The sequence below is a fragment of the Vanessa tameamea genome, chromosome 17 (genome assembly GCF_037043105.1).
Source record: "Vanessa tameamea isolate UH-Manoa-2023 chromosome 17, ilVanTame1 primary haplotype, whole genome shotgun sequence".
In the NCBI taxonomy this organism is placed as follows: domain Eukaryota; kingdom Metazoa; phylum Arthropoda; class Insecta; order Lepidoptera; family Nymphalidae; genus Vanessa; species Vanessa tameamea.
The window spans coordinates 1,545,759-1,558,265 of NC_087325.1; the positions used below are offsets into that span (position 1 = coordinate 1,545,759).

General features: G+C 32.4%; 1 protein-coding gene across 1 annotated transcript in view; it reads right to left on the reverse strand.

The window, feature by feature from the left end:
- The window catches only part of LOC113394794 (potassium voltage-gated channel protein Shaw-like), a 262,752-nt gene that overhangs the window by 209,745 nt on the left and 40,500 nt on the right, over positions 1–12,507 (reverse strand). Inside the window, exon 2 of the mRNA XM_026632216.2 lies at positions 7,327–7,476. Within this exon, the coding sequence (XP_026488001.1) occupies positions 7,327–7,476 (150 nt within the window). The remainder of the gene's footprint in view (positions 1–7,326; positions 7,477–12,507) is intronic.

The following is a 12,507-nucleotide window of genomic DNA, read 5'->3' on the forward strand; positions in this document are numbered from 1 at the left end:
ATCGGTTACAACATTGGAACATTACCAGCGCCTACCATGTTTTTCCACCGTGAATCTGACTTTGTTTTCGACGTCGAAATCTATCTTAGATCATGTTCCTGATATTTTAATTTAAAAATATATAATTTCATTAAATAATGATGTAAGACCACAGCAGTTTTACCAAGAGCTTCGACAGATATCACTGAATTTGGCCATTTTTTTTCTGATATACATAAATATTTTCTAATTTTGTAGTTAACAGAATTTTCCAAAAACAACAACGGTAGAGATTACCAAGTATGATATCAGTTAAAATATTATATATTTTATTACATATATATGTATAAAGAGAAATATAATATATTCTTACTTTTCAGCAAATGTATAGATACCAATATATAGGGCTAATATTGAGTAGTTCACATGATCGGTCAACTTTAAGACCATTATATCTTCAAGTTTTTGTTCCAAACGAACCTCTTTGCTCCTGTGCTTAGAACATCACATAAAGCCGATGACCCTGCGCCTGAGCTCTCTTTTTTTAATACGTAGACGAACGAGCAAGTGCCATTGACATAAGCGCAGCAATAAATATTTACCGTATCCTATGTCGCCAATACGCCACAACATCGGAAACTAAGATGTTATAACCCTTGTGCTTGTAGTAGCACTAGCTCGATTACCCATCAAACCTGAACACAATGGTACTTAGTATAAATTATATGTAATGGTTGGGTATGTGTGGGTTTTGTGCATAAGCTTGTGCATAAGCTTGCACAAAACCCATGCTTGTGCAATATATAATGCCATGCAGTTGGATATACATAGTTCTATATATGTCGCTATGGAAAGAAAATCTTTATTAAAATTCTTCTAAGAATATTCTTATTTATATAATATTTTTGGTTTCGTAGTAAATATAATATTATGATGTTTACTCTGGGTTGTGTTTAATATAATTTTACCTTTTCGTTTATATTTGCCGTCTTCTTTGTTTATCGTTTATATACATCTCTAATTTATTGCAACAGTAATGTTATACAATAAAATACATTTACGATAAACATTAGAGATAAAATGAGTTCATTTTTTGTCGACTTTACTAAATTTTGCTGTATTATATTGTAAGTGAACATACGCCCTTATTTGGGCAATTTGATGACTCATAGTACAATCGCGTACATAATCAACATAAACTACGTTAGATTAACGAGAGTTTGTTAACGTTACAATACAAATTTCGATATAACTATTCAGTTGGAAATATATATGTATTCATATATTGTACTTACGATATCAATTGACACACTTACTGGTACGTCTCGGTGGTGGACGACTTGGCATAGTATGCCGTAACGTCAAACAGCAAGACATTTGTTTGCTATTTTGTATTTTTTAACTTATTTACATGAACCTAAAATTAAGTGATACTATTTTCAAGGCCACAGGCCTCGAGGTTCTAGGTTCAAACCTCAGGCCCTTTCAGGTTTAGCCCGGAATCTGGAAGTTGGACGTGTATGCACTACCATGACAAACAACACGTACAGATTTGCAATCCTATGGGATTATATAATTTGATTATATAATCTGCCTCGCACAACCACTCTGTGAAACCAGCTTTCGCCGGCGGTTTTTCCGAACCGATACGACTTGGGAACCTTCAAGAAAAGAGCGTACTCCTTCCTGAAAGGCCGGCAACGCACCTGCAAGCCCCCCGGTGTTGCAGATGTCCATGGGCGGTGGTAGTCACTTTCCTCCTCCTCTAACATAATATATATATATATATATATATAAGATATAAATATATATGGGTATCAAGAGATTATACGAGTGTCTGCTCTCATACTTGTGTAATATGTCCTGCGTCCGGTCTCTCTTCAGATTACCGCCGTGACCGGATCAGTCAGGACGACATCATCATTAGTTTTATTTAGTTATTATTAACTCACCCCAGAACATGATCGTTTTCACTATAATATTATAACATTTAAATGTTATACGCGTCAATAAAGCGTAGCAACATAAGTTGGTTTATAACATTTCACGAGTGTGAAACGAGGTGAGTTCTTAAAAAATAGCGCTGCAGTACTTTTATTAATTTGATTACTATATAATAAATGCATTTGACTCCTTCCTTATTGGTGGGAGATTACAAGCACTGTTATAGAAATTATGTTTGTGTTTATAATTCATCTCGTGCTCGGCAGTGAAGGAAAACATCGTGAGGAAATTCAGCCACATGTGTATTCTACCAACCCGCATTGGAGCAGCGTGGTGGAATACGCTCCAAACCTTCTCCTCAAAAGGAGAGGAGGCTTTAGCCCAGCAGTGGGAAATTTACAGGCTGTTAATGTAATGTTTAGAAATTAGTGGACGGTTTTTGAACTATTGTGATGTGAAGTCTCAAATTTTTGTATGCGTAAACAAAAGACTGATGGATAATGATGAATATCTAAAGTTTTGACAGCACTGTTAACGTATTACAGGGCATTTTCTTTTCCGAACCGGTGGTAGTGTTTAATTGGACAATCAATAAGTGTAATACTTCCATATTGAATAAAGGTATTTTAATAAAGTAAGACATCGTTTCGCACTACCGGGAATCTATATTCGCTTTTTTGCTGCAGTATAATGTTCCGCGCGTTCCGTTTGCCTTTTTATCGGAGTATTATATTGTTAAGAAGTTAATAATAATAATAAATATTGGACAACATCACATACATTACTCTGATCTCAATATAAGTAGCTAAAGCACTTGTGTTATGGAAAATCAGAAGTAACGACGGTACCACAAACATCCAAGACAACATAGAAAACTTATGAAATTTTTCTACATCGACTCGGCCGGGTATCGAACCCAGGACCTCGCAGTGGCGTACCCATGAAAACCGGTGTATACACTACTCGACCACGGAGGTCGTCATAATTTTTGAAAAACAAATTGCCGATTTAATATATGTAAGTTTATTTCCTAATTACTAACTTAGTATTTTCTAATATTGTAACACAACATAAAAAACAAGATACAACATACTGCTTAAATATACTTCAAACTTAATCGTGCAATATCAAGGTCAGTTAGTTGTCTAACTTTACAAACCGCGTAAGCTGCAGAGCTGAGTCTTCTTGTCAGCAATGATATATTAGAATTCCTAATTGCCTAACTGCCTAACTCGTTAGAATAATAGCTATATAATAGACCAGAGATCCTGGATTCAAATCAAGGTACGAGGGCAATAAAAAGTTACTAAGAATTTCTGGTATTAAATTGGGTCGCCTGTATTTAGTTGAATCTGTTTATATCCTTTGACTGCCATCCCTTGCATTGTTTTTTTAAGTATTTGGTTATACCCCTATTTATGTCACTGAACAAAACACATTTTCCCTTCATAAAGGGTATGAGGAACTTACTGGCGATAAGTGTACCAGAATAACCACTTAAAAACCAGATGTACCATTTTCTGTCCTGCGCTTCATCTCTAGTTTTATTGCAATACAGGCAGCATTGCATTCCATCGCATTATAAGAGAGGGAACAGTGAGGTGCATTTATTTTTTTACTCGACTTCAAAAGAAGACAAAAAAGAGGAAGATTCTCAATTCGGTTGCATTTTTCTGTGTTTTTTACCTAACTCAGGAGCTGATTGGGAAAATTGTTTTTGTGTTTTTATTGTTACCCGTATTTTCAACTGATTTTAAAATTACGTGCCGTTTAAATTTGAAGAATAAATACTACACGTAACATAAAAATAGTCATTTTAGATTAAAAAATAATTATTAATTATGTTTTTAATATAATTGTTTTGGATATTCTGTATTGTAGTTGACAACCGCATTTTAGGGGTCGATCTTCCTGAACTAATACCAGTATTAGGCATAAAAAAGTATCCCATATCCTTCATTGGAGCCCAATCTTGCTTCATACTAAATATGACTAAATTTTGGTAACTTGTTTGGCCATGAAAGAGCAACAGACAGACAGAGATATTTTCACATTTATAATATTCGTATAGATATTTTATTTTTTATAAATATAAATAAACTTTAGGATACATATCAACAACAACAAGTTAAAGTATTTTTAATAAAATCGAGACTCAGTTAATGAACTTATCCAATTCCTGTGCCCATAAATTTATAAAATTTACAATAAATTTGTATATATGAAATAATGATTATTATTCATAAATAAATTTAGCTGTAAATGACATTCAATTATCTTATTTGCCCTCACTATCTTACAAACATTTTTAATTGTCATTTTAGAAGAATAATTAAAAAGTTCCATAGATTCGAAATTTAAATAATAACGACAAGAACCAGCGAGAAATACAATAAGTTTAATTCAAATCAAAGTGTAATTCCGAAAACAAATACCTAATATTTTATTCCAACTTCAGAATCACCGTAGACTATAAATATTGAAGTCAATATTTTATATATAAATAAAAAAACAGACTCAAACACGATGTAATACTTTAAATCGTAACACATAAAATATGACCTACATTATATCGACTATCGAAATGATGTAATAAATTTTATAAAAATACAACAGAATATAGAACTGCAATAAAACGCCAGTTAGTCTAAAATTGAAGCTTGTTGATTGACGGTTCAGACAGAACGGGTACGAGAATAAAACGGGAAACAGATCACAGAATCATCTGGTGTTGAGGGATTGATTAGTCTTTGGTAGAACAGCCGACGTCGTCTTGTATTGTTCTTGATAACAATACATTTGTAATTCGTCGATATACTGCAATGATAGGTCTATCGATTATTTTAAATTTTAAAGGCTTTGTATCAAGCGAAAAAGTCATATAGAATGCGTTTATTGAAGGTTCGTTCATCTGTTTTAATTCAAGCGTCACTGAAGTTTCAAATCAAATATAAATAAATTCAAAGTAAAAATGCTTTTTAAAAAAAGCTTTTATTTAAATGCTCTAAAAAGAAGAAAATAAAATTTTCCTTTAAAATTTTAACTATCAATTTATAACCTCATTATACACAATTTATTTAATCATAAAAGCCTTTCTGAAAACGCTATTAAACCAATATACATAAAACTGCTATCTGTAAATGTGCGTTTCGGGAAGGTTTTTGTGTATAATATTACAACGTCATATAAGTCATATTACACAATACAAGATAATATTAAAGATAAAAAAGTGTGGACTTAGTATTTATTACTCTAGGCAGGATATAAAAAAAAAGAATATTGTTTACTGACATTAAAACGATTGAAAAGAATAACTACTGAGTATCTTGCCGGTGATTTTCGGTGGAATCGACTTTCCGGTCCGTTGGTAGCTTTAAATTTAATTCACACCTGGCGATTTAAAAGTAAAGGGCCATATTGATATATATTAAATGCACAAAGTATTTAATGTACTTAATTGGATAAGGATTGATGCTGTATTGCTTAAAATCGCTTCGAAAATAAGCCATTGTTTCTCGTAAAATGTAAACCTTCCTCTTCTATCTGTATATTAAAAAAAAACCGCATCAAAATCCGTTGTGTAATTTTAAAGATCTAAGCATACACAGGGACAGACAGCGATAAGCGACTTTGTTATATACTATGTAATGCAGAAGCTGCGCTTCGTAGTTACATCCGCTTAAATTCCAACAGTCTAAATTCCTGTAATATTTATTGAGAACAATGTGATGTTTTCTGTATTGGTGATTAAGTTTTCAAAGACTATACGCGAAAGATAAATTGTATCCTCGTATAATATATGTAATAAACGCTTACACGTTTACATAAAGCAATAATATAACATAATCCATAATAACTTAATCCATTCATAGTGACGACCTCCGTGGTCGAGTAGTGTGTTCACCGGTTTTCATGGGTACGCCACTCCGAGGTCCCGGGTTCGATTCCCGGCCGAGTCGATGTAGAAAGAGTTCATTAGTTTTCTATGTTGTCTTGGGTTTGGGTGTATGTGGTATCGTCGTTACTTCTGATTTTCCATAACACAAGTGCTTTACTTACATTGGGATCAGAGTAATGTATGTGATGTTGTCCAATATTTATTTAATATTTATTTATTTATAGTCGATATAGAATTATTAACTAAGCCTGTATTAACATTCCTTTGATTAATTCTAGAATTATCTACTGGGAGAATGATGAACAAACAATATTATGGTCATTAAGTCCTGAATATACAAAAATAATTAAATATATTTATGGTATAAATGGTCTCAAGAACGCTAGCAGCATTTTACCGTTGAATCGCAATTCCGATCCTCTGGACAAAAATGGACCAGTGTACTGGTGTCTTGTAAACAGTGTAGGTAATAAGGCGAGATGGTATACTTTTAATGAAACTTTTTGCACTATTACTCGAAAGACCAAGTGTTCTAACAGCAAATGGGACAAAAATATTATTTGGTCACCCAAATAATACGTTTGAAGACGAATATTTAGATTGTAATAATAAGTAATAACTGAAATTATAATAGGCCTTTTGCACAACACAAGATTCTATTATTGATAACACGCGCGGAGTTATTATTTGTTGATTTCCAGTCAGTATATATTATATAATTTCATTGTATTTGATTGACATAACTTTTTAATTGAAATGGAAATGGTGGAAAATAGATCCTGGTAGTACCTTCCGTACTATTTACAATTATACTTAATATAATATTCTAAAATGACGAATAAAACCTACTTGAATAATACATATTACATTTGATTAAACAACATTGTCAAGTTTAGATCATAAATATATGAGCACTTATTCGCCAACGGAACTGTGTAGTTTGTCGAGATCTATCATTTCTCAAATTAAAAGTTTAAAGAGGAAGGCATTCCAGAAATTTTGCTACAAAATGATAAATGCTTGTCTCTGTCTGTGGACATTCGTATTGCGGGAAATAAAAGCTATTAGAAATGTTGTTGATACACTCCTGCAATGTAGGCGAATTATGTCATGAGTCTAGCAGTTTTCTCACGGATGAGGTTCCAGCTTCGATTCTATTCCATAAAAAAATAACAACTTAAATATTGAAAATTGATGGTCTATCACTTGTTGCCATCAGATTGCCGGAAAAGTGGTATACTTTGGGATGAGTACAGACTTGTACACTATAATTTCTACTGCGTTTAATGTATTCGTTGGTTCAGATAAAATTCTGCCACAAGTGTATTCACCAACAGACGTTGGAGCTGCTTGATGAAAAAGTACTAAATATTCTGAAGTAGAAAGGAGACTTTAATACATTCACAGATCATTACTTTTCTGCAGGTGTCACCGATCAAGAATTTTTTTTTTAAATTTTTTTTTCCAAGTGTAGATAAGTAAAAACAATTTTACTCATAACATACCTGTAGTAGTTAAGAACCTGCGCGAAGACGCCAGGATGTCTGTCGAAGAAGTACTCGTTGAGCACGGGGTCGTAATTGGCGAGCGCCTCCGTCAAACGGGACAGCCGCGTCGCCGGGATCTTCTTCAAAGTAGCCTTATAGGTTTCGTATCTGTAAACGAAATATTCCCATTAACAGTGGAAACCAATTATTATTATTGAGCATTAATATGCAATGGTCTCTTTTTATGTTATATGCGAGGACTAGCAAATGGACCAACTGATGATAGATTACAGTACCATTGCTCATAGACATTGGTACTGTATGCCACATATCACCATTGTTATGTCCCCTTTATAGTTACACTGACTCACTCAGCTTTAAACTGAAAAACAATTAAACGAAAAACCTTATATAACTAGTTAGCTGAATACAAGAATGGCTGACTATTTGCTGATTTCAAGGGGTAGCTAACAACACAGAAGGGATTTAATAAATAGATTGCACCTATTTTTCAATCTCAAAATAGAACGGCTTTGCGACTTTGTTTGATGTATTCCTACTCTTAGAGACGCATTGAGAACTTCCAGACTTAGAACTGCTACTAAAAATATGTAGACAGGAAAACTCAACAAGTCTTTATTGGTCTGACTACTGAGTCAAAAGCAGTTCCCTAGTTTTTTCTTCAAATCAATCGATACAAGTCCTTAGTATAAATTCGCCCGTATCAGAAGCCAATTTTAAATAAAAAGACGTGATATCAGCAAGTCGTAGGTCGTTAACGTCTGTTTGAGAATAATATAACATTGCCTAATGATGGTAATAAATAGATTCTAAGAAATCTTAATACATTGTGGACCTTTGTTAAAAAATTTATTAATCAAATTACATTTTTTTCTCTTCTTAGTGTACAAAAGTCTAACATATATATTTAGAGCCTATCTGTATACATGATGTATACAATATTAAGCTAAGGCTACAGTCATATATATTTAACTAGTTGTCGCCCGCGTCTTCGCTTGCGTTTTAAGGGTTAGTCGTCAGGTGTTAAGCATAAAAAATCGATGTCCTTCCTTTGAACTCAAGCTGGTTTTATACTAAATTTCATCAAATTCGGTTAAGTGGAATCTAATCGTGAAAGAACAACAGACAGACAGACCGAGTTACTATCATGTTTATTAAATTGATATAGATTTATTTACTCGTATAAATAATACGATATTAAACTGTTTAATGATTTGAAAATTAATTAAGGAGATCGATTCAAAGATTAAATACTATTCATTTACATAAGAATTATTTACATTAATCTTAATTAAATAGTTACATTACGAATCATGAACGCGTAGAATGGTGGTGACTTGTTGAATCAAAAAATAAAGATAAAAATATCTTTGTACGACTATATTAATACTATCTCCTACATGTAATGAAGTAGAGGTGTAAATCAATATATGTACACAGATACTCATTACATAGTATAGTATAGTATATAGTCACATGCCTATGAGTATATACATATACATACGAAGCTATAATTCCAGACAATAATATCTCTCTGCGCCAAATTTCATTCTATCCGTTCACTCATTCTGTGGTGATTGAGGAACAAACGTCTGTCTGCAATTATAATATTGGTAAGAATTCGATGTTAGCCCTGAATCTCGAACAGTAAGATTAGTATTAACAATGTTACTGTTTGAGATTCAGGGCTAACATCAAATTATAACGACTAAAAAAATATTTTTACTTTAATCAAAAACTTCAATATCACGAATAACATTGATATTTACTAGTCTTATAATTTTTTTTTTACGTATAAAAAATTAGATAGGCAGAAATGGATAACTTGTTTTTAAGTGTTCGCCGTGACCCACAGACATTGGCCCTATATCTGAAAGTACCCACTACTTAAATCGCCAATGCACCACCAACCTTGGGAACTAAGATGTTTTATCCCTTATGCCTATTATTACTCTGTTTCACTCACTCTTTAAGCCGAAACACAATAACAGTAAATATTTCTGTTTTGCGGTAGAATATCTGATGAGCGGATGATACCTACCCAAACGGGCTTGCATAAAGCCCTACCACTAAGTAATATAATATAATAAAATATAAAATAGGCATATAAAAAGAATATTTTATTCTAATATTTATTTTCTTATAATTATTCTAAATGTTACGTCCATTGCGTCCATGAAAAGATCGTACTGGGCAGCAAAAATAATGTCTGAGTTGATACATCCTTGTATTTTTATTACATAGTTTTTTTGTTTTTTTTTCTTTTATTTACTTTTAATTAGATAGTTATTTAAATTTTATTTAAATAGTTTTGAAATTATGATTTAAATTTCAAAAGATGTTGATTGTTTTCTTTTTGTGTGTGTTTTGTGGTAGTGAGTGCTGTGTTCTTCTTTAAGTAATTGTGACACTTAGAATATAATTTTACTTTGTTATATTATATTATTATAATCAGTGTACACGTTGTTGAAGATCCAAATAAAATAAAATAAAAATAAAAATAAAATATATTATAAATTACATTTTACACCAAGAAGAATCAAAATGAATTGTATGCCTAGGAAAAAAAATTATGTCGTTGAAGAGCTATTTATTTTTCACTATATATTATAAAAGAAATTCCCCCGCGTATATCCGTCATAACACAATAAACTCAAAATCTACCTCACTACCTACCTTATTAATATTCTTAATTATAAAATTATTTTAAATATTTGATCCTTTCGTACAAAAATATATTTTTTTATTAAAGATAGAAACCAACCTGGCTCACACCGGTTTGAACTCAGATCATGTAAGAAATTAATTATACAACAGATCAAAATTTTAAACTTTTGCATTTAAATTTTATCTTAATCCAACATCGAGGTCGCAAACTTTTTTTTTAATTTGTACTAAAAAAAAAATATTACGCTGTTATCCCTAGTAAGGTTTAAGTATATAATTCATTGAGTGATGCATGAATTAGCTGAAATATGATACTTATTAATAAATATATCAGAAAAAATATAACGACTTTGAGTTATATTTTTTCTGATATATACCACATAAACTGATAGAGCGTTTTGTATTACTATATAAACGTATTAGAACTGTATTTCTGTAATCTGTAAGCTGGGACGTAACGTAAGCTGGGACGGACGACGGTAGAACAAGAGCGCCAGCTATGTAGGTTCCAGGATACGATTAATAATTCCTCATTTACTTTCCTTTTACTTGGTAGTAGGGCTTTGCGTAAGCCCGTCTGGGTAGGTACCACCCTCTCATCAGATATTCTACCGCCAAATTGCAGTAGGTACTCCGTATTGTTATGTTTTTCAATCATTAAAGTTATCTTAATAAAACCGAGAAGATTCCCTACAAATGAGATTTATAAAATAGCCAAGGTACTTACCGTCCGTCAACTATTTATACAAAATACCGTCATTCACTTTCATAAATGTTTTCCCATCCCGCCTTCGAGCACACAACTTCGACGTCCAGACATTAATATTCCTAGAACAAGATCCAAATTTGCCCAACGCCAGAATATATACTTAGGACCTTATCTTTACAAAATAATAAATAAAAAAGTGACATTACTCGGTTAAATAAAAAATAAACTTAAAATCTACGGAATCTGCTAACTGATCTAAGCTATAAAGAAACAGAAAACTATCTTTGTACATGAAAAAACACACACACACTCATACACACATGCGCATACACATACACACTCACACACGCATGCATTCATTACAATACAGTACATATAATAAAGAAAATTTCTTTACCAAATTAGTTTGACATATTTTTGTATTGTACTCTTTTTTTTATCTTTCTTTGTACTATCCTAATATATTTTAGCACAAGTTAAAACTTAATAATAAGTCGAATAAATGTAAACACTGATTGGGAAGTCATTGGCCCCCAAGATACGGGTTCTCCTAGTTTAGGGGTACAGGGCTTCTTTGATGTATGTAATTTGATGTATTAACAATAAATATATTTGATTTTGATTTGATTTGATATTCCATCTCCAAATAGCAGTACTCGGTATTGTCGTTCCGGTTTGAAGGGTGAGCCTGTGTAAGCATCGTCTGAATTGTATTTCTTATTTCAACAATAACAGTTTAAATTATTAATTATTTTCTCTTTGTGTAACGATCGTTCAATATGTTCACGGCCTAGTTGGTCTAGTAAATAGATATAAGGCCGCAGTTTCTGCGTTCAAAGCCCAAGTCGGGCCTATAAAAAGTTATCGGGTTTTTCTATCGAATTATGGGTAATTAATGCGGCGCTGACAATTTAGAAAACAGTTCAAGTAGTCAAGTAAGTAAAATTACTTGTTATTCAATTGTTTAAATGCCTATCCTACAATCTACGTTGAACGAAAAGCATAAACGTCACGACATTTCCGGCGCTTACGATGTATTTTCCACAAGAAAAATTGTCTTTTTAAGCGATCCAGCGCTGTCTTCGATAGTTTGATTAGATGACATAATGAAGATTAATCGCTGCAGCGAACTTTAGTCTAACTCTTATCAGTATTTGAACAAATTATTTACATGAACGCTCTTGTCTATCGTAGAATATATGTCAATTATATATAATATTCCATGGCAACGGAGACTGGCACATTGCCTTCGTCTCATATCAGGAAACAAGGTTTAGCTCCGACGCCTCTATGGTAAAAGTGTTCAAACGGCGAAATTATATCTTTGCCAGTTTTGCACTTCAAACACTTAGTGCTTGGACCATGAATAATAGTTCAAAAATATTTTTGAAACAGTTAACACCTTTTTTGCCTCCAATCAAAAGAAAGAGAAAATACTGTATAGTAAAAATATTCTAATCTGTGTATATTCTAAATTCTTTCGGGGAGACCTTCGCCGGCAGCGCTCGCCTTTAAAGTAAACAATATGTGATTCAATATTGAGCATTATTTTATGGTACTGACTGAGTAACGAACATTCGCCTATAAATAAATATAAAATTCAATTTGCTGTCGTCAGTTGTTTTTAAGTTTTCGGTTGAAGCGATCATATTAAACGCGGTAATTTTACGGTAAGAATAAGGAAAGGATACACTCGTCGTCACAACGTATTTCAAAATCAGTTTGACTCACTTATGTAATGCTCGAATCTGAACTGTTATAAAATGCTCCCAGTGTGGAATCGCCCTTAACGACCAACTTAT